This window comes from Colius striatus, chromosome 1 (assembly GCF_028858725.1).
Source record: "Colius striatus isolate bColStr4 chromosome 1, bColStr4.1.hap1, whole genome shotgun sequence".
Taxonomy (NCBI): domain Eukaryota; kingdom Metazoa; phylum Chordata; class Aves; order Coliiformes; family Coliidae; genus Colius; species Colius striatus.
The window spans coordinates 95,507,034-95,529,903 of record NC_084759.1 but is presented as its reverse complement, the minus strand read 5'-3'; the positions used below and the strand labels follow the sequence as shown (position 1 = coordinate 95,529,903).

The window sequence follows — 22,870 nt, the reverse complement described above, 5'->3', positions numbered from 1 at the left end:
CAGCTTGTTTCCATCTTTATTTACAGGGTTTGACTTTCGGGTAGCAGTTATTTTGGGAGAGATTCAGGCCTCACAGACAAACCTTGTTAGTCTTTTTTTCTTTTTTTAGAAGTAATTATCTGAGATAAAATGTCAAATAGAACCTGAGGTGGTACCAGAATTTGTCTGCTTTGAGTGAATACATATGTTTTCTGGTGAGGTCATATGAAATTCCAAGATCTTCTTTTGAGCCTTCTCCTGCTTTAGGCATGGTTTGTCCTGGTGATTTAACCATTCTAGTCTGTGACCACAAGAGAATCACAGAACCACAGAATGATAGGGTTTGGAAGGGACCTCTAGCTATCATCCTGTCCAACCTCCTGCTAAAGCTGGTTCACCTCAATCAGTTCACACAGGAACATGTCCAGGGGGTTTGGAAACCTCCAGAGAAGGAGACTCCACAACATTCCGGGGCAGTCTGTGCCAGTGCTCTGTTACCCTTAAAGAAGTTTTTCCTTGTGTTTAAATGGGACTTTCTGTGTTCTAGCTTTTGTCCATTATCCCTACTCCTATCGCTGGATAATACAGAAAAAATTGTTGTCCCCATCCTCATGTCCCAGTGGAAAGCTGCTTTAGAAAACTTTTGGGGGAGCCAAGACAGGGTCTCAAAGTCTGATTAGGATTTTGTTCAGCAAGAGCCTGAGTGGTGCTGGCAACATCCATTTGAGATTCCGATAACAGGTGAGATTCAGAAGGTCATGTCTTAGATCTTGACTTGTGCTTTACAGTAATCATTACGGTCTACTTCAGGTATGAAAGAGGGATGTTGCTAAGGGTAAGACAGCCCTGCAGGTTGAGATTTGACCTTAGAAAAGAGCTGATTTTACAGCTGTCAGACTGGATGAGTGTTGCTTCTCTTCTACCAAAGCCTCAAGACTTCATCTCCTAACTCCTTCTTCACTGTCTCATGTTGGAGCTACAAACAACACAGTGCTGGGATGCATCGGTCCAATAAGAGTTGTGTCAAAGCATCCAAGCCAGTGGGCTAGACCAGTGCCTCCAGACAGAGAGGGAACATCGCCTTCTCTTCAGAGTGAAAATGCCTGTGCAGTCAGCTTGCTTTTGTTCAGGTAGGAAGCCGTGGATACTCTCCCAAGCATTTTAATGCAGCCTCTATCTGTATTTCCCCACAATATAAATGTATATGTCAGACAAAAACTCAACAAAGAAAGATGAGTTATATACATGCAGCTGTTTTGCAATACTTATATTTTCTAGAGGTGCTCTTCTAAGTAATCTAGTGCTGCAGGTCTTCCATTACCAGAGATAACATTTGATTGGGTAATATGCCTTAGGATGCACTCTTCAAAGGATGTCTTATGGAATTAATCTGGTTTAGCCTCCTAACCCATCCCCTTGAAAATTCCCTCACCAAAAATTGCATCTTCTCTCTGCATCTAAATGTCAGCATTTGAGGAACTTGGGGGTTTTGTGTCATTGTGTTCTTTTTGTTAATTCAACTACTTACAGCTATCAACAACATCCCCACGATCATTAAATTAATGATCAGTTTCAGACATCAAGACATATCTTGTCTTAGAGATAACAATCTGGAAGAAGTTTATCTATAGCAGATATTATCTCTTCACATAAGCACATCTCTGTTTCTGCTGCTTATGTAAAGTGCATGCCTAAGTATGTATGCCATGACTGATTATACTTCCTCCTTGTTTCTAGGAGACTATTTCATCAGAGTTACCGTAAATGAATCACTAAAGCTTTTTTTTTTTTTAAGTAGCACAATATGCTGAAATGCATGCACCACAGTGGGCTAAACTTCATTAGCCTCTAGGAAAAAGAATTCTAGTTGCTCAATTCAGCAGTAAACACCTTAAATAATGCTCTAATTCAAAATGTGCACACAAGCTCAAGGGAGGGAAGTGGGGTTTTTTTTTCTTCCTGATCTCTTCAGCCTCTCTCCTTTTGACAGGCACAAACAGCATAGCCTAAGCCTCATGTGAGTACAGCTTGCTGCTTTGCCTTTGAGTGGGAAAGAACCAGCTGCAGAGAGTTTAGTGAGGCCAGGTTCTTGTTGTAATACATTTGTACTAAATGCCAAACAAATAAGAATTTCTACCTTTTTCCTGGATATTAACTGCTAACTGATATGTCCTACGATTAAAAACAACATTTCTCTGTGCCACAAGATCAAAATGCAAAGTATGACAACTTTCCAATTAAAACTCGAAACCTAGATGAAGCACAAGATAAATATCTTCATTGGTGTGACACAACTTCCCTAACTCTTTTTACTTTATAAAAACTTTATAAGTTTACTTTATAAACTTACCTCAGAGCAGATAAAGCAATGAGAGAGATAAAACCATGTTATTTCTCCTGACAAGAGGTCTGATCTTTAAAACCTCCCTTCATATGACTCAGGCGTTCTCTGGTTGTGTAACACTGTGGGAATCCCCTTCAGTCAGTAGCAGATTCTTGCTCCACAGTGGCTCACCAACTAGTGCATGTCTATCTTACTGCCAGAGCTGCTGCTTTCTGAGAGATGATGAAGACTATCTGGCTCAGCAAAGACCAGAAGAGGTTAGACTGCTCCACGTCCCGGCCTGGAAAGCTTGTGCCTATGTATCATAGAATGTTTTAGGTTGGAAAAGACCTTTAGGATCACCAAGTCACAACCATTAACCCAGCACTGCTGCCACTAAACTATGTCCCTAAGCACCACATTTAGTCTTTTAAATACTTCCAGAGATGGTGACTCAACCACTTGCCTGGGCAGCCCATTCCAATGCTTGATAACCCTTTCAGTGATTTTTTTTTCCTATTATCCAATCTAAACTTCCCCTGGCAAAACTTGAGGCCATTTCCTCTTGTCTTATCACTTGTTACTTGACAGAAGAGACCAACTCCCACCTTGCTACACCCCTTTCTCAGGTCAGCCTCCTCTTCTCCAGACTAAACATCCCCAGCTCTCTCAGCCACTCCTCACCAGACTTATTCTCCAGACCCTTCTCCAGCTTCACTGCCCATGTCTGGGTGCACTCCAGCACCTCAATACCCATCTTGTAGTGAGGAGCCCAAAATTGAACACAGTTGTAGCCTCATCAGCGCTGAGTACAAGAGGACGATCACTTCCTTGATCCTGCTGCTCACAGTGTTTCTCATACGGGTCAGAATGCCATTGGGCTTCTTGGCCACCTGGGCACCCTGCTGGCTCATGTTCAGCTTGGCTGTTGATTAACACCCACGGGTCCTTTTTCTCTTGTCAGCTTTCCAGCCACTCCGCCCCAAGCCTGTAGTGTTGCATGGTGTTGCTGTGGCGCAAGTGCAGGACCTGGTACTTGACTTTGTTAAACCTCATACAGCTGGCCTCAGCCCATTGCTCCAGCCTGTCTAGGTCTCTCTGCAGAGCCTTCCTATCCTCAAGCAGAACTATGCACCCACACAACTTGGCATTGTCTGCAAACTTATCAAGAGTGCATTCAATCCTCTTATCCAGACCGTTGATAAAGGTATTAATGTCATGGTTTAGTGAGGAGCTGCTTTTGCTTGGTAATGGGGAGTGGGGCAGCGGGGGCTGCAGTGCAGACCCAGTAAAGAGTTCTCAGACTTTCCTCTGGCTCTTGGGTTCAGACCCACCTCTAGCCTGGGTGGGCCAATCTCTGCCATCACTATTTAAGGATGGGAATTTGAAGTGCTTGGGAAGAGGTGTAGGAGTGGTACAAGATGGAGGCAACCATGCAGACCCCACAGTCAGAGGAGGAGGAAGGAAGAAGAAGCATTGGACCAGAGACCCCTCTGCAACCCATGGCGAGAAGACAGGTGTATCTCTGCAACCCATGGAGGGCCATGGCAGGACTGAGAGCCACCAGCAGCTCCATGTGAGTTTGCTCAGATGGGCGAGAAATTGTGTGAGGAGGCGGCCATGGTGCAGGCCGTGCTGGAGAGCCTGCAGGCCACAGAGCAGCCCCACACGAGAGGCAGAGAGGAGCTGCAGCCTTTTTGGGATGAATGCGCATCAGAGTGGCCTGTGCAGGGCTGCCGTGTGTGTGAGGTACCCTGAGGAAGAGCAGAGAGGACCGGCACGGAGCCTGCCTGACCTGAGGAGAGACAAACAGCAGAAGCCATTGATAATAGACTGAAACCCCCATTCCCTGCCCCCCTGGGCCGTTCATGAGGGGAGGAGAAAAAGACACTAGGGTCAGGGCTCTGAGCCTTGGAAGAGGGGAGGGGTGGGAAGAAGGTTGTCTGAAAGGGCTGGTTTTGCTCTTCATCATTGTACCATTGTGTTGTTTTGAGTTTGTTATGTTTTGGGGGTTTATGGTTATGCTTTAGTTGGTGGTGGATTCAATTCTTTTCTGTTTTATTCCCCAAGCTGAGTAGCCTGCTCTGTTTTGTCCAGGACTATATGTGGCAGTTAAGCCCTCCTTGCCCTTTAGGAATTCTCAAGTCTGTGATACTTGAGTCTAATCGTGGTCTTTTGTCCCTTGATGAGCCCAAACCATGACAGTTAATCAGAACAGGCCCCAGCATTGAACCCTGGTGACAGGGCTGCCAAATGGATTTAACTCCATTCCCCACTACCCTCTGGGCCCTGCCATCCAGGCAGTTGTTCACCCAGTGTACACTCATCCAAGCCACAAGCGCCAGTTTCTCCAGGAAAGTGCTGTGGGAAATGGTGTCAAAGGCTTTACTAAAGTCTAGGTAGACCACATCACAGCCTGTCCTTCATCCAATAAGTGGGAGAGAAGATCAGGTTAGTCAAGCAGGACCTGCCTTTCATTAACCTGTGTTGACAGGGCATGGGTTAAATCACTGTTCTCAGTTCCCTCTTCTCCATCTTCACCTCTCCCTAAGCTACCAGTTTCAAGAAGTCATCTCTCATTCACTGATGGTGAAAACCACATATTTCATTAACCTTTCCCATGAAGGCACAATCAGTCATTTTGACTTCCCTCCTAACAGCCTGCTAGACAGTAATTTCTTGGGCTTTGACTTAACAGGAAGCTCAAAGTAAGAGAGATCAGCAGGAGCAAAACCAAAGCCTGAAGAAGTTTCCTTTCTGGTTTGGCAAAGGGAAAACACACAGGATGGGTTATGGGATTTCTCTAAGAACTGCAGCCAATACGTGGCTTTCAGTGCAAGAGTAGAGGGGAAACCCACTTTAGAATTCATGTTTTGCATTGCTCTTTAATATAAGCTTCCTCTGTGAATCTAAATCTCCATTAATGCATGAATTAGAGATGCCAACAAAATTAACATGCCTTCTGGACGTACTGTTTTGCTACTTAAGTTTCCTACTTACACGTTGCCCATGGCTTTCCCAGCTACCTGCTTGACTAACTGCTGTCCAGAAATGCTCCACAAGTTACACTAATAGTGTATGACCAAAATTCCTCCACTGTCTTCAGGCACCATTATGAAAGTATCTGTGTCTCAGCACATGCCTGGCACTAGGGAAATGCCAAAGTGAAGCTTGTGGAGTGAAGGGTTTCAGTACAACAGCACCACTTGACTAAGAGTTGAGTCACTCTTCCCAGAAGAGTTCAAAAAGAGGTCAGACATGTTAAGTAGAGAAAAATAGGCTCAACCTGTAATACTTTACCATTCCCCTCTAGTGCATCTTATTTTGACAACCAACCAACCAACCAACCAACCAACAACCAACCAACCAGTCAGCCTTTCAGCATTTGTGCTTCTTTTCTTCCTTTTTTATACTCTTTTCTAGCTTTTATCATTTGTGTCAGTGTTAAAAAGCTTAGACTGAGATTCTGGCCTGCTTTGCTTCCGTACCTCCCTGTTAAAGGAGGATCTTTTCCCTGAACGCTTGCAATTGAAAAGAACAGGCTTATCCTGGGAACTGCAGGCCTGTCAGACTGACCTCAGTGCTGAGGAAGGTTATGGAACAGATTATCCCTGAGCACCATCCTGAAGCACATACAGGATAACCAAGGGTTCAGGCCTAGTCAGCATGGCTTTATGAAGCACAGCTCCTGTTTGACCAATCAGATTTCCTCTGATGACAAATGACCTGCTTAGTATATGAGGGAAAGGCTGTGGATGTGGTCTTCCTGGACTTCAGTAAGGCCTTTGACACAGTCTCCCACAGCATCCTTCTGGAAAAACTGTCTGCCCATGGCTTGGATGGGTGCACGCTGGGTAAACAACTGCCTGGATGGCTGGGCCCAGACAGTCATAGTGTTTAATATCTTTTTCAATTATCTGGATGATGGGACTGAGTGCATCCTCAGTAAATTTGCAGATGACACCAAGCTGAGTGAGTGCATAGACCTGCTTGAGAGCAGGAAGGCTCTGCAGAGGAACCTAGATAGGCAGGAGCAATGGGCTGAGGCCAATTTCATGAGGTTTGCAACAAGACCAAGGCCTGGGTCCTGCACTTGGGCCACAACAACCCCATGCAACAATACAGGCTTGGGGCAGAGTGGCTGGAAAGGTGCCCAGAGGAAAATGACCTGGGAGTGTTAATTGACAGCCAGTTGAATATGATCCAGCAGTGTGCCCAGGTCACCAAGAAGGCCAATGGCTTCCTGGCCTCTATCAGGAATACTGTTGTCAGCAGGTGTAAGGAGGTGATCATTCCCCTGTACTCGGCTTTGGCAAGGCTGCACCTTGAATACTGTGTCCAGTTTTGGGCCCCTCACTGCAAGAGGGATGTTGAGGTGCTGGAGCATGTCCAGAGATGGGCAACAAAGCTGGAGAAGGGTCTGGAGCACAAGTCTGATAAGGAGTGGCTGAGAGTGCTGGGGATGTTTAGCCTAGAGAAGAGGAAGCTGAGAGGAGATATGATCATTCTCTACAGCTACCAGAAGAGGAGCTGTAGTAAGGTGGGGGTCAATCTCTTCTCTCCAGTAATGAATGACAGAACACAAGGAAATGGCCTCCAGTTTTGCCAGGAAGGTTTAGATTAGACATTAGGAGGAACTTTTTCACTGAGCGTGAAAGCATTGGAACATATTTCCCAGGGAGGTGGCTGAGTCATCACCATTTGAGATATTCAAAAGACCCGTAGATGAATTACTGAGGGATAGGCCTGGCAGTGTGAGGTTAGTGGTTGGACTTGATGACCTAAAAGGTCTTTTCCAACCATAACAATTCTATCATTCTATGAAATGTGCTACAAGAAAGGGAGGCATCTCTCTTTTGATTTAGAAGCTGAACTACACAAAATCAAGTGATTCATCCAAGCTTACTTGGAAATCAAAGCTGACCTGCCCTTTCCTAGGGTTCTGAACATGAGATACTCTTGCTGTAGCTATCTGCATTACTTTTGTTGGAAATCTGATGCCAGTGGTGTAAATTTTGCTCAGGAAGCCTTCAGGCAGACAAATATCACATTTATTAAGTAAAGATGTTTGGTAAAAAAGATGTCAAGTAAAGTACCCTAACTTTACCTGTTTTCCTCTGTTGGCAGTCCTGCCAGTCACAGCTCTGGCGAGTGCCCAATCTTGTGCTAATACAGCATTTTTTCTCTGAAGTGTTTGAGTATTTCGATTTTGTTCACAAAATACATGAAACACACCTCTGCTTTAAAGTGCTTTTGCTGCTGAAGTAGTGCCAAAGCTCTTAAAAACAACAGGTCCGCATCTAGTGAATTATTATGTACTAAGAACATAGTAACCCTTTGCATCACCTATAGATTTTTTAATCACCATATAACGTAATCACAGAATCTTAATGGTTGGAAGAGACCTTGAAAGATCATCTAGTCCAATTCCCCTGCTCTGGAGAGCAGGATCACCTACAGTAGGTCACAGAGGAATGTGTCCAGGTGGGTTTTGAATGTCCCCAGAGAAGGAGACTCAAAACTCACCTCGGCAGCCTGTTCCAGTGCTCCCTCACCCTCACAGTGAAGAAATCCTTCCTTGTATTTCTTTGGAACCTCCTACATTCCAGCTTATACCCATTGCCCCTTGTCCTATCATTGTCCATCATTGAGAAGAGCCTGGCTCCATCCTCCTGACACCTGCCCTTTATGTATTTGTAAACATTAATGAGGTCACCCCTCAGTCTCCTCTTCTCCAAGCTAAAGAGCCCCAGCTCCCTCAACCTTTCATCGTAAGGGAGATGCTCCACTCCCTTCATCACCTTTGTGGCCCTTCTCTGAACTCCCTCCAGCAGCTCCCTGTCCTTCTTGAACTGAGGGGCCCAGAACTGGGCACAATATGGTGGATGCGGCCTCACGAGGGCAGAGTAGAAGGGGAGGAGAACCTCTCTCGACCTACTCATCACCTCCCTTCTAATACACCCCAGGATGCCGTTGTCAACAGCATGTGTCAACAGGTATGTGGTTAGGCGTAACCACGGCTTGGTGTTAGGCTAGATGCAGCTAGAGAAAGCTGGAGAACTTCAACCACTTCATGGTAAGATTTTCTCACATCAACCGCACACCATGAATGCACATGCAAGCCTCCCCAGCGCCGGCTACGCATCCTGCCATGGCGCCAGGCCCGCCCGGGCCGAAGCACCGCCCCACGGGCCGCCCCCAAGGCGGAGGCGGAGGTGGAGGGAGGCCGGGCCGGGGCGGGGCGGAGCGGAGCGGTAGTGGTAGTGGCAGAGGCAGAGTCCCGCTACCCGCCATGAGTCGTAAGCTGAGTGCCGGGATGTGCGTGTGAGGCGGCCCCGCCAGGGCTGCTCACCGCCGGCTCCGATCCTCAGGCATCGGCGAGCAGCCTCTGGGCGGGCTGCGGGGCCGGGCGGCGAGGCGCTGCTGACCGGGCCATGCCGTGTCGGCAGCTGCTCCACTCGCTCCTTCCCTTCCTCCTCCTCGGCTGGGTGTGGGCCTCTGGCGTAGGTGAGTGCGGCGGGGCTCGGGGATCACTGCGGTCGTTGCCGGCGGCGCGGGGCTGGAGGCTGCCGCTCGGCCGCCGCCCCTCCGTGCGCCTTCTCCCCGGCGACCCGGGAGGCCGGGAGGCGACGGAAGGCTGTGGGGCAGCGATCCGGGTAGCCTCGGAGGGAGCTGATGGGGGACGGAGCCTTTTAGCCCGTTCCCCGAGGCAGCCCCAGGGCAGGATACGGCAGTGAGGAGAGTGGCACTGTCGCGGGTTTCGGGCTTTACTCCCCCCGCCTGTGTCGGGCCCTCTGAAGGAGGGCAAGCCGCGGTTTCTCGTGCCGACCCCCGGGTGCTGCTCCAGAAGACCTGCCGCTGCCCAGGCTGCCCCCGACTGTCGGTCCGGCCTGGGGTAGGCTTTGCGATGTGGCCCCAAACCGGCTGCCAATCTGTAGGGGTTCAGCCTTGCGGAGGATGGATGCCATGTCAGTCGCTGGTGTGGCTGTGATTTGTGTTCTGGCACCCGTTCTTCAACTGCATTTGAGCCGCCTCCGTTTCACTTTGTGAACTGACAGTTTAGGTAGGATTTGGCTTAGACTTCAATGTAAATGCCTTGTTGTAACGGGGTGGGTTTTGCCCATCAGGTCTGAGCTGTATCTCATTAATATATTCCTGGCTTCAGCATGGATCCCAGCAAGCATGGAAGTGCTACTGTGACATGTCTTGATGAGGTGTACGTGCAGTGTGGCCCTTATTCCGGCACACCAGTACCTCCATGAGTTCAACATGTCTGCTGAACTCCTGTTTCTGCTCTTAGGGCCTGGCTGGGCAGCTCTATGGGACCCCCCAGCTCTTTAGGGAGAACTGCCATTCCAGGCTTGTGGTCTATGGCCAGACTCAGGGGTCCAAATGGCCATGAGTGGAGCAAGGTGAGACGCAGGGAGCTGCTGCAGTGTTGCCCAGTCCCGTCCCATCTGCAGCAGCTGATTTTGCCAGGGAGTTGTGGTGTGCAGTTTGTGTGTAGGGCCTCTTCCTCTTTTGCACGCTCTCATAGGCACGGTATGCTTTGTTTCTTCTGTTGCAAATGGAGGTGCTGCATGTTAAAATCTAAGCAAAAAGCATAACCGTCAACACCCATCCTCACCTGGCCACATGCTTCTGCAATCAGCCTTTTGCAGACTTTAGTGCTTGTCTGACAAAATGAGAAGCCATTCCAGTACACTAGAACAGCAAAAGTCCATCCAAAAACCCCCCAGACTTCTTTTTGCCATTTAGGAAAATGATGTGGTCAAAGGCTGATGCTGGGGATAGGATCAGAAATCATTCGGGAGCAGGAACGGAGGATATGAAACCAATGGCTAAGCCAAGCTGAGCTGCTTTCACTCACTGTAACTTGTGGCTTCACACTTTGCTATGTGAAGCCTTTGACTTGTGGCTTGAAGAGTGAGGAAGTCTCTGCATCGGAAAAGAACAATCTGAGCACTCTTTGGCAGATACTTTAAAAGAACCAATTTAGTGAACTCTTATCTTCCAAACAGAGAGAAAGGACAGGGCAATTCTGCCTTTCCCTGGCTAAGACGGTTTGGGTGTTTTTAGGATACTTGCATGTGTAAGTGCTTTTCTCTGAACTGTAGGTTTTGTTACTTTAGGTCATACAAACTAATGATCATTAAAGAGTTCAGCAGCTGATTTCAGAAATTTAAGCGACTTGCCTTGTCAAGTTGAGATATCTAACTGAAATATGAATACATTCCTTCAATGTGCTACAGAAACAGCTCCTGAGTGCCATAGTAAGTGCCTTGTGGTGCACAGCACCATGATATTCAGCTACAGTGTTTTTTAAGCTGGTAGGAGAAATCATCTGTTTCTGAATGACGATATAAGGCAAAATAATCAGTGTGAAGTCTGATTGAGGAGAAGATGAATCGACTGCCTTTGTCCTTTGTTTCTTTTTTTCTTTCTTTTTGTTTTTAAGAGGAAGAGGAGAGAAGAGGGGGGGAAAAAAGTACTAGTGCTTGTGTTTCATTCTGACAGCTCTCTTGAGATTTGTAAAATTAGTTTATATCGGATGTCTGAGTGCACAGATTACTGATGGTGTGAGATACCTTGCCACATGCCAGACTAGCAATGAAAGTGCAAAAAAGAATCTACCTGTTTGGGAAGTGACAACTTTCCTTGTCTGAAGACGAGGCCCTTAAAATACATGAGAGGTTAATAGTTTAGGTATCCTTTGTAACTGTAAGGAATCTCAAAGGGGTTTGCAATGCTGAATGATCCCTCTGTAGCCTAAGGTTACAGTTCTTAAGAGCGCTACTCAAAAGTTGAGCCTAAGAAACTAGTAATGTACCTAATTAAAACTTTGAGAGCTTAACTAGTTTTCTTGTATTTTAGATTTGGGCTTTAAAGCAACTTTGTGAAGACTTGTGTTATCTTTTTCCTGTACATGGAGGATGTTAAGAAGCTGGCATGATGACTTTTCCAAAAGATAGCACTGTCAGCATCAGTCTACTGCCTGTGCAACAAAACCCAATGTAGAAATCAAAATGGGGGGGGAAAAAAAGCGCTTTTTAACGTTATCCCCACATTCCCAAAGAAGGCTGTGGCCAGAATTTAGCTTAAGTGCTTCATCTTTTGAACTGATTTATGTGTAAATAAGCAAACCGTGTCTTAGGAGGTAATTGTCTTAACAACAGGAAAATGGAGTCTTGCTACGTGGAGCGTCGTATCGTGTCATGTCTTGGGTGTCTTTGAGTTTAAGACCTGTTGACCCAGTATGCTTAATGGTATAAGGGGATCACTGCACAGACAAATATAAGTGTAGAAGGAAAACCTTTATCTGTCTTAGGACAAGCAGGCAGTGAAGCTGCTGCCCAGAAAGGCTGAACTGACTCTGTCCTTGGAGGTTCCTTGGAGAAAGCCCTGAGCAGCCTGGTCTGATGCTAGAGCTGGTCCTGCTCAGGGCAGGGGCTCAGACTAGAGACTCCTAAGGACCCTTTCTTCCTCAGTGACGGCAGGACTGTCGTTAAAAACATAAAGTTTTTTCTGGTAAAGGCATTTGATAACTGTGTTTTCCTGCCTTCCTGGCATCGACCTACTTGCCATAATCTTAGTCTCTTTCTTTTGGCTATCCCAGTTCCTTGTCATTTGGTCTCCTTGTCTTTTGGTATTTTTTTTAGTTCTCCAGCCTGATGTTTTGCCCTATTTGACAGCTAAACATCTCTTCCTCCAGCACTTCTCTGCTTTTATTTTGCCTACCCCCATTTCCTGAGCTCTCAGTTCTCAGCCTTTTTGCTCAGCTGCCCTCCCTCCACTTGGCTCTCCTGCTCCTCCACCCCCAGCTTTGGCCAGGCTCCAGTCCCAGCAGACAACTTCCTCCTTTGTTGTGTTTGCACCAGCAGGAAAGTAGCTCTTCTCTCATACTTAGACACAACTATTTGTTTCTCTGCTTCTGTGTTTTTTACCTTCTGACAGGCTGTTTGAGAGTGACCCAGGTCTTTATTAACCCCCAGGAATTTAAGCAGAGTGGACCAAATCTGGGTGGACGTGCAGAAGGCACCTCTCTGAACAGAGATTTCTGTCTCTTTCTATGTTCTGAAGTCTGTTTCAATATTAATAAAGCTTCAGGTTTGCAAGTGGCACAGTGACTTATGTTTATGAATGCTTAGGTAGGAGAGAACTGTTTTGGGGTTTTTTTTTCACCTATTTCCTGGAAGGTTTCAGTGAAGAGACCTTGATGTTTTCAAACAAGTTGGCAGGAGGGAAAAGGTCAGGATCTAAGTTGGTAACACAGTAAAATGTGAGATGCAGGCAGATGAAATAGATGAGCGTTTACCATGACAGGTAGAAATGGGCTTTAATTTATAGCTGCATGGAAAGCTGGATCGGGTTTATTGTTTTATGCTGGATTTAGTACTTTCAATGCTATGTTCTGTATGAAAGAAATAAAAGCAGTAAATTGCAGTTTAGTGTTTTGTGGGTAGCAGAAACTGCTACTAGTGAACCTAGAAATGGAATGAGGAGAAAGAATGCTTTTGCCTGCAAAGCAGTGAAAAGGTAAATATGATGGAATTTGGAGACCAAAAGTTAGTTACTGTATACTTAAATGCTTTAATAGTTATTTTAATTCTTTGTCTCGCTGCAGAGTCTTCTCCCCGTTTGCCTGCACCAAGGGATGTGACGGTTTATTCCTATAACTTTCATAGTTCACTGAGGTGGTCACCTGTTAAAGTGGGCAGAGGCTTGGTGCTATATACGGTCCACTTTAAAACGTAAGTAAAATGATGTGAAACCAAACAAACTGATTGTGTTCTAGTCCAGTAACACAATTCATTTTAAAAGAAAATATTAATAAGCAAATGAAAGAATGAGTTGTGTATTACAGATGCTTTTTTAAATATACCTATCTGAAAGCAACTTCTGAAGACTGACAGTCTCTAAGCCTGTGATATTTCCACTAAATGGCGCAAAGATTGAAGACCTGACAAGCACTTACAAACATTGCTTAGTTTCTTGTATAATTTTAGCCTTGCTGAATTCTCCCTCGGTAATTGTAATTGTTCCCCAGATACTGAAGAGATGCAGGCACTGAAAGGGCTGTGGAATTGAACCCGCACAAAAGTGGGTTTGCATCTGTTGTTCCAAAAATGGTCTAGGTGGGAGGGCTTACATTTCACATAGCTGTGCTATTCCCCTGGTGCTTTATTTGTCCTTTGTTTTGCACTGCAGAGGGGCTTATAACCGGTGGGATGAGATGAACTGCACCTGCATCACCCAGACTGAGTGTGGCTTCCCCTGGTCGCTCAAGGAGCGGCGCTGGACCATTTTTCTGCGTGTGCGGGCTGAGCTGGGAAACTTGACTTCTGACTGGGTGGAAACAGACCGGTTTGTGGCAGAGAGAAACAGTAAGTGCTACTGAACAATTTCTTTGTCTCTGTCAGAGGAGGTTTCTTTGGAAAAAAAAAAAAGTGTCTTGTCTCCTCTAGGCTTTGTAACTATGTACAAAAGCCAAATGAGAGAGTTGTAGGTGTTCAGTTAACAAAGACTACATGGTCTCGGTATGTCATGGAATTGATTCATCTGTAGTCGGGTTAGCAGTGCAGCCTTTCAACAAGGATCAGAAGAGAAAGAGAAGAGTTTCCTTGGATGAATACACTTTATAAGAACTACAGTGTCCTTGGAAAGTTTTCCACCTCCTTATTTCCTCGCTTAGCTCTGCCAGATGCACGTGTACACCCCATTGATCTGTGGTATCCTGAGGACAAACTACCTGTTTCTATTCAACAGATCTTTTTTTTCTGATAAACTGACTCCAACGTAGAAGTGTTGAGGCACACTTTAGATGTCATTAAATGTGCAAACATCCATGCTGATGTTCTTTGTAAGTTGCTCTTTGCCTTGCAGGGATTGGTTTCAGGATTGGAAGTAAAAATACTTCTGAAGTGAGAACACAGCAGAGGAATGGATTTCTGAATTCTTTAGTTCAAGTTCTGCCATACTTTGTGAGAAGCATGCTGTAGAGAGTAGGATACTTCCACTGATATCTTCAGTTCTAAGTCTGGAAAAAAATCAAGTAGTAAAGAGTGAAGACATGAGGAACTCCTTGAATCCTGAGTCAAAGATTACAACTGACAGATCTGTAGCCTGTGATGCAGGATTGTTTGGGAGTGGGATCCCTTTGGGAAAACACTGGGTTAATGGGAATACAAGATAAAGGAGAGGCTCAGTGTGAGAGAGATATTTGGCATCTTTTCCTTGGGGAGGCAAGAAAAATATTTTGTTATTTTTATTCTGTGACTGCACTTGAGGTCAGTTCCCAGACATCAAGACCATGGGCTACTCACACAGGCTGTTCTCTTCTTTTAGTGTTTGGATCAGTCCTACTTGAGAGGGGAACTTTGAGAATTTACAGGGATGCACAACAAGATGTTTGCAGATGTAAAGCAACAGGAGGTACAAAGAAATTGACATTTCTCTACCGGTATAAAAATCACGTTGTGGTTTAACCCCAGCCAACAACCAAGCACCACACAGTTCCTCACTCCACCCCAGTAGGATGGTGGAGAGAGTCAGAAGAGTAAAAGTGAGAAAACTTGTGGGCTGCAATAGACAGTTTAATAGGTAAAGCAAGAGCTGAACACACAAGCAAAGCAAAAGAAGGAATTAATTCCCCACTTCCCATGGGCAGGCAGGTGTTCAGCCATCCTCAGGACAGCAGGGCTCTAAAACACATAACAGTGACTTAGGAAGACAAACACCATCCCTCTGAAGATCACCTCTTTTTCTTTCCACTCCCAGCTTTACATGCTGAGCGTGATGCTGTACGGTCAGGGATATCCCTTGGGTCAGATGGGGTCAGTCATGTCCCATCCCAACTTCTGATGCACCCCCAGCCCACTCACATAATAGGCCTTCACTCTGTGCAAGCACTGCTCAGCAGTAACTAAAACATCCTTGTGTTACCAGCACTGTTTCCAGGACAAATCCAAAATGTAGCCTCATACTACCATGAAGAAATTTAACAGCCAAAACCAGCATAGGGCCAACTTTCTCTCAAGTAACAGTGGACAGAGCAGGTTCTGCTGTTTTCTTTTTTTTTTTTAGGTAAAGTAAGGAATGATTGCATGCAAGGATTGATTTTTACTGTTAATAGTTACTGCTCTTTAGTATACAAGTATCTGTTAACTATACTCTGGTTTTGGGGGTTTTTTAGATCCTGGAGTGCTTTACAAACGCTGATAAGCTTTACTGGCAAAAGAAGTCAAGATACAAAGGATAAATGACTAATGTGACCTGTGATCACCCAAGTCTCTTGTATTAGGACTGACAGTACTTTATATCATATTTTTCATTATTTAGATCTCGGAGCACTTCACAAAAAGAAATCATCATCTTTATGGAAGCACCAAAGCAAGGAGGGGGAAACTAGTTATTCCCTTTCCAATCTATTGACCCAAGCAGTGTGTTTTTTCAGAGAACTGGAATGTGTGGCAAGGTGTTTGGAAAAAAAACAACCCCTCCAAACCGAAAACAAACCAAACAACAAAATTGTGTCACCTTTAAATGAAATAAATTCAGATACATTCTAGTGAATACTTACTGAATTTCCAGGGAAAGTTAAGAGAAGACTTTATTTTAAATTACCTAGCTTTACTTATGCTTTTAGGTCTTTAGATTTGTAATAAAGTTGATAAATGCATTAAGTAGATGAGAAAATGCTGCATTCATTTTCTTGAGAACAAGCTGTCAGTGTTCAGCACGTTTGCTGAGAGTATCTGAGTACAGCTGAAGACAGTATGATGAGCTGCTGAAGACAGTATGAGGAGCTGTTCCGCGTCCCAGAGGTTCACTGTTCTTTCTGTGTATATTTTCAGCTACTATAGGGCCCCCTAAAGTAAACAGCGTGACTGTAAGCTCTGACTCGCTTCTCGTTAGTGTCACACCCCCTTTTGGATCTGGAGTGGGTGACTTTCTTCAGTATCACGTGTCCTACTGGGAGAATGTAACAAATATCACTGGAAAGGTAAGAATTCTCTCCAAATTATTTTGTTTCCTGTGCCATCGTGACTAACAGATATGAGTTGGCGTTTCTTGGTAAATGGTAGAAACGGAGGAAGACAACTAATGGCATTTTTCTTCTCTAGCAGTGAAGGTTACTTTGGTCTTGGCACAAGTGTTGCTTGTATCACAAGACTTTTAAAAGCATCTTTTATTTTTCTTTAAATCACATTGCAGGGCAAGGGAGAGAATCCACAAAGTGGCTTTAAAATGACGTTTAGATTCCAAAATATCCTTCTCCCTTTCCTGTGCTGGGCTTGTTTGTACTGGCAGCTTCAGCAAGAGGCTGCGTTGGCCTGATGTAACCTCTTTCAAGGGCAGAGTTCTTATGAACTTGCTGGACATAGATGTGATTAGCTGTCTCTCTTCGTATTGAGATTCAGAAGTGTTGGCTTGTTCTGTGCTTATGCTGCTGTCTGGGGCCCCGTTAATTGTGTTATTGTCAGGCCACTGTTGCGGGGGAGAGATTAAGTCACATTAAAAGAAAAAAGGAAGATTCAAAAGAATGTAATTCTGAAGTTAAATGTTTAAAATACAGAAGAAGAAAAGAATGTATTTATTAAAAAAGCCTTCTTGTTTCAAAGACTTTACTGGATCTGAAACGCCTCCACTTCCTCCTTCTTTTATGTGAACATGGTTTTTCTGACACACATAAATTACCTTCATGTTTGAGATTCAGACAAGAAATCACTCTTGTATGCTTGTGTAGGCTTCCCCAAGGCCCTTATTCTAGCCTATTACAGAGGTTAAATATTCCCAAAAGGCTATAGTGGCAATCTGGAGACTGGGGAGGTTTTGCACTCCCCGTCAGCTGTTCTCTGCTTCAGTAGAAGGAGCTGGGATGGTGGAAGCCTTTTGCTGAATTAGGCTTCCATCAGCCTCCTCTGGTGCTGGAGACATTTCTCATGGCTTACTTTTTCCCTCCTCCCTCTATTGTGTTCCCTGCCCAAGCTGTTACAGAAGCTGCTTCAAAGGGTTCAGCACATGTTGTGGATAGAATGAGACCTTGCAGCAGTTCTCATGCCTCTGTTCTTCTTGCCCTTAGAGATGGTTTTTAAGTGGCCAGGCTTAATTGCGCTTAAAAATAACATTTCAAATGTACTCAAGCAGGAAACTTGAAATATATTCCCCTGCTTATCTTGTTTGGGAAAGTTAAATTATGAAAATCTCTGCTTTTTCTGTAAGAAACAATCATGGGGTGGGAGGGGGTCGTGTTAAAGATGGGTCTGGTTTTCACAGTAACACCTATCTATTTGTTTGTCTTTTAAACAGAAGACAGAGACAAGCAATACACTATTCAAAATCGGAAATCTAAAGGAATCGACACTTTATTGTTTTAGAATCCAAGTAGAACTGAGACCACGTTCAGATCTTGGACTGCCAAGTGTCCCAGAGTGTTACAGAACTACAATCAGCGGTATAAATCTGCTTTTGTTCTCTGTTTATAATGGGACGAGTGTGTAACGTGACTTTTGGATCAGGTAACTGGTCGATTACATGCCTGTGTTTAAGAGCACTGAGAGAGCACCACTGGTAACAGGTTTACAATTGTCATTAATGGCAAAATAATCAGGATTTTTTTCTAGTCAATAACTGTGTTGTACTGTTTTCCTCACCCCTTTCCTTTTTAAATACTGCTGTATTACTTTCTAGAAACATGCAAGGAAAAGTTATACAAATACTGGGTCTGTAGAGGAAGTCATTGATGAAGGAGATGGTGTTACTCTTGCAAATCCTCTCTCCTCCTCACGTAGGACAGGAACGTCCCTCTCCTCATTGGCCTGCCTCCTCCTCTGACATTTTGAGCTCCATGTTTTTGTACGAGATAAGAGAGAGGGCGAGGGTAGGAGAGGGCATGTGCAAGATAACGGAGTTTGTCCATCTCTTGAATCTCCATGTGACCACCAACAGACAGGCTCAACTGATCTTTAGCCTGCTTTGCACATGCTGACAGACTTGTGGCTGAAACCTGCTTCTGCAGTTTCTGAAGCCCCACAGGAGCTGCCCTTCCAGGTGGCATTGACCAAGGACGAGACCACAAGCCCCTGAGCTCTGGAGGTGGAGTCTGTGACACTCCCTTTGCTGAAGGGCTGTGCGTGTTCTTAAAGTGAAGCCCCTGGCACAAGTTGCCCTTGCTGATAGCTTGCCATGACAGGACATACCTGCCTCCTCTGCCTGCCCTCTGCCCTGCAGCAGGGATTCCCTCAGCTCTGCCTTTACCTTGCCTTAGCCTCTCAAGGGGAAGCTTTCCTTAGGCTGTGGGAATCGGGGAAAGAAGCCCTTGGGGGCTGGTGGCTTCCACATGGAATCACAAAGCAGTTTACTTCTGAACACAGTGGGGTTGGAAATCTAGCCCTGGAAATGATATTTTGATGTGCAGGTACATTGAATTTCAGCTTGCTGTGTATTGGTTTACATTTGATGATGTATAAATATGAACTACCATATGTATATGGGTTGTGGTTTGTTTGTTTTCTTTTTCAGAGGCAACCAGAGCTGGATACATTATACTGATATTTGTGGCGTTGCTATTTTCTGTCAATGTGGTAGCAGTCGGTTTGTTTCTTCTGTGGAGACATAAAAAACCAATTAAATACTGGTTTCGGCCACCTTTAGAAATCCCATCACACTTTGAAGAGGTATGTGTGGGCATTTTCCATTTCTCTCCTCCTGCCTCCCTTCCCCCTGTAAAAGACAGTAATGATCTTGGAGTGAATGTGAATGAAGCTAGAAATAGACAAAAACGATTGTTGACTTAGTGTAACCTCTTAGTTTTCTCATATATAATCTCCCACTTTATTCCTCTTTTACTCAGCTGCATTATTTTTTTCCCCTCTGTGCTAAGATGAACGCTCCTGCTATGAAACCAGAGTAAGATTCTCTGCCCTTGCTTGCCTCTTTTCTTTGCTTGTCTAAGCCATCAGGCCTGAAACAGTCGCTCACTTGAAGCAAAGAGGTTTTGAGTGCTGCAGGAGGTGGACTTGACATTTTAGTCCTTGAAAAATTAAATACGAAAAAGAGAAGAGTGGGGGCTGACTTGAAGACTAAAGACAATTTCGAGGGATATTCTTGGGCTTTTTCTTTTTATCCTGTAGGTTTAGCAATACTCGGTTGAAAAATTCATCCTTTGACTTTTTTTCTTCTCCTTGTAGCTCACACATTTCTGTACTAAGCAGTATTGTTTCAGTCCTGTTCTTCATCATCTTTTTAGTATTTAAACAGGAAGTAGCCTTTCAAAGGAAGTTCTTGATTTAATAGTTCTTGTTCAGCATACGTTCCCTAGTTTTAAAAGCTTGCATTTGCTTGCAGTCCCTTGTATTTCTTTGTCTGTACCCATGTGTTATAGCAGTCCATTAGACTGTGGAACAAGGTAGCTGTGTGATTGTGGAGCTGGTTTTCCATTCTTTTCATAGAAGTGTGGGTGAATGAACCCAGACTTCCTGCAGAGCCTCAAGTACAGCGTTTTCTTTCATCCTGCTACCTCAGATACCATTTCACAGGGGCTTAGTGCAGATCAGGCAAAGTATATCTCATGTAGGGAAACAATCCTTGTGCAGTGAACTAAAACAGTGCAGCATTTCATGCAAAGAAGGGTCTGTCATCATGTGCTCTGGAGTAATTGTATTAATTGGAAAAATAAGCAGCAAAAGTAGCTACTCTTGAACAATGATGAGCCTGGGTAAAACATTGGTAAGAAATGAAGGAAAATCAGTAAATACTCTGATTTCTTAAGATGTGTAAACCAGCCCGAGACTTCTCTTCTTAAAACACTTTGCGTGAGTACAGAATACCAATGATGTTAAGGCAGTCCCATACACACTCTTTTAGATCTTAAGAAAAAGCAAAGGCTTCCTCCTTTTGCAGAAGGATGTTAGCTTTCAGCAGCCAAGTTACAGGGAGGGTTTCTAGCCCAGAAACACCTTCATGTAGCAGAGCCAAACTGAGACTCCTTTACATCTTGAATTTGCTGAAGTTGGACGTGCTTGAGGTTCCCATATGAAACATTCTTTTTTAATACACATGGAAAAGTACTCCTATTTCTCATTAGCCTGGCTGTGATTACAGAGCAAGTGGTGCCTTAATTAAGTTAAGGTTAATTTTTGTCCCACAAGAGACGTAACTTAAGCTGTGGTCCCATCTCAGCCAGATGATGACTCCTGCTGCAGTACAGTGCAAGCTTTTAAGTAGAACTATAAGCCACGTCAGACTTTTAACAACGTGAAGGTGTCTGTCTTGGAGGGGTTTTTTAGAGTTGAGCAGCAATGTTCAGTGGCAGGTTATGTTTTTTTGTTCAGCACATGAAGTAGTAGGTGGCTCCAATTCCCTGTGAAACATGAAATCAGCTTTAGTTACCAGGAAGAGTATATGGGGGTGGAAGAAGGAGCAGAAATAATTTTCTCTCGCCTACATTTTTGTGGCTCCTTTCTTTGATGATGCATTCATTGTAAAGTTGATGACTTAGTTTTAGAGGAGAGGTGAGGCAGAGAGGAAGTCAAAACAAGAAAGTAACTACAAGAGAAGAATGCCCCTAGAGTTTTCTGGTAAAGATAAAAAATGTCTGACACTGAACAAACCAGGGTCTTTAAGATTCTGTTTGCTCCATCGGTGCTTTGGATGAGCTGTGAGTTGCTGGATTCCTGCCGTTGGAGGGTATGTCCCCAGCAGTCTAACAAAGAAGTGTTTTCTTCTGTGATTTATTCTTGACTAGTAGGAATTTGCTTGAACTGATATGAAATGAGTATTAGCCAAAATTTATTTTAAGAAGAAAAGGCAATGCAGGCTGCTTGAACTCACTGAAATCATAGAATCATAGAATGGTAGGGTTGGAAGGGACCTTTAGAGATCATCTAGTCCAACCCCCCTGCAGAAGCAGGTTCACCTAGAGCAGGTCGCATAGGGATATTTCCAGCCGGGTCTTGAAGACCTCCAAGGAAGGAGACTCCACAACCCCTCTGGGCAGCCTGTGCCAGGGCTCCCTCACCTGAACAGTGAAATAGTTTTTTCCTGTGTTTAAGTGAAACTTTTTGTGTTCCAGCTTCATCCCATTACCCCTTGTCCTGTTGCTAGATACAATAGGGAAAAGTGCTGTCCCAGCCTCCTGATACTCACCCTTTAGATATTTGAAAATGTTAATAAGATCACCCCTCAGTCTCCTCCAGACTAAAAAGCCTGAGTTCCCACAGTCTTTCCTCATATGAAAGATGTTCCATTCCCTGATCATCTTGGTGGCCCTGCGCTGGACTCTCTCCAGAAGTTCTCTGTCCTTCTTTCTGGGGTTTAGGTTGCTTGTTTTTCCCCACACAAATATGGTATTTTTTTTACTTTCTCCTTGTTCACTGTAGTTTCAAGGAAATGTGGAATAGAATATACACTCAGCAACTCTTGCTGTGAATTCAGGTCTGAAGCAACTTGCCAAGAGGTGTGGTAGTACCTGCTGCGTGACTTCTGATCCATCTGTTCTATGGATCGATCTCTCTGAGCTGTTGTTTCTCTTTTCCCAGTATTTGAAGGACCCGAGCATGCCTGTCTTAGAGGCGCTGGACGCCTGGGACGATCCCCATGATTCTTTCTGTGTTGTCTTTGGTGAGGAAGGAAGCCAAGCTCCTGGCAGCTCTCCGGACGGTCAGGCCCCTGGGCGCAGCACCTCCAGTGCCAGCCACGTGACGTAAGCAGAGCTGAAGTGGGAGTGTCTGCGACACACCTGTGCTGAGGCTCCTCCTGGCAGCGGGACTGAAGTGGGGGAGCTGCTGGCTGCACACACTGTGAGCTCTGGACAAAACGTAGCTACTGCAGAAGCCTGAGGGTGACGGTGCTTCCAAAGAATGGTGTGGAGCCCCAGCCTCGGTGTCAACTACTTGCGCTGTGCTACGCCAGGAACTGTGTTCTGCCAAAGAGACTTTTGAAAGGGGGAAAGTGCAAGGGAAACAAACACTAAATCGCCTGAAGACAGAGAGGCGGTTACAAAACGCTTATATTAACGTTATTTTATTTCCCACCCCAGATTGAAATACAGCTTTGAGAAATAATGGCACTTTAGGGTAGGATGTAAAACAACCTGCAACATGTGAGTGACTTTCTTCTATTGTGGCTTTTGTTTTGTTGCCTTATTGGTGAAGCTGGTGTTGGCACTCAACGTGTATTATATCCACAGCAGACTCCAGACTGATTTCCTGAACCATTTTAAGTATGTGCAGTTTTCTGTGGCAACTTATTTCCTCCAGAGAAAAATAGAAGTCCTTTATCTGCCTCCTACCACATGCATGAGAAGCATTAATCTTCTGTTCCTGCACTGAGATAAGCATCATTCACAGCAGAACACGCTTCAAAATGGTTTTTTCAGAATTTATAATGTTTATCAGTAATTATCAGACATTAAAATCTCTTGTTGCCTATCAGATGGGTCCTGCAAATGAAAAATTGACTGAGTGTTGTGAGTGCCTTGAAGCAGAAGACTAAAGTTAAGCCTTGCATCACTGTCCTGTAGAGTCTGAAAGGTGTCTAATAAAGCACAAATAACAAATGAACCACTTC

The 22,870-nt window shown here is 44.8% G+C and overlaps 1 protein-coding gene across 1 annotated transcript; it reads left to right on the top strand.

Annotated features, from left to right (window-relative positions):
- Positions 1–8,549: 8,549 nt before the first annotated feature.
- Positions 8,550–22,863, top strand: IFNGR2 (interferon gamma receptor 2). Its single transcript, XM_062001634.1, has 7 exons — positions 8,550–8,809; positions 12,927–13,053; positions 13,511–13,686; positions 16,156–16,304; positions 17,612–17,756; positions 18,824–18,978; positions 21,841–22,863. Exons 1-7 carry the CDS (start codon positions 8,737–8,739, stop codon positions 22,006–22,008), a joined length of 993 nt encoding a protein of 330 aa, XP_061857618.1. The 5' UTR covers positions 8,550–8,736; the 3' UTR covers positions 22,009–22,863.
- The last annotated feature ends 7 nt before the right edge of the window (positions 22,864–22,870 follow it).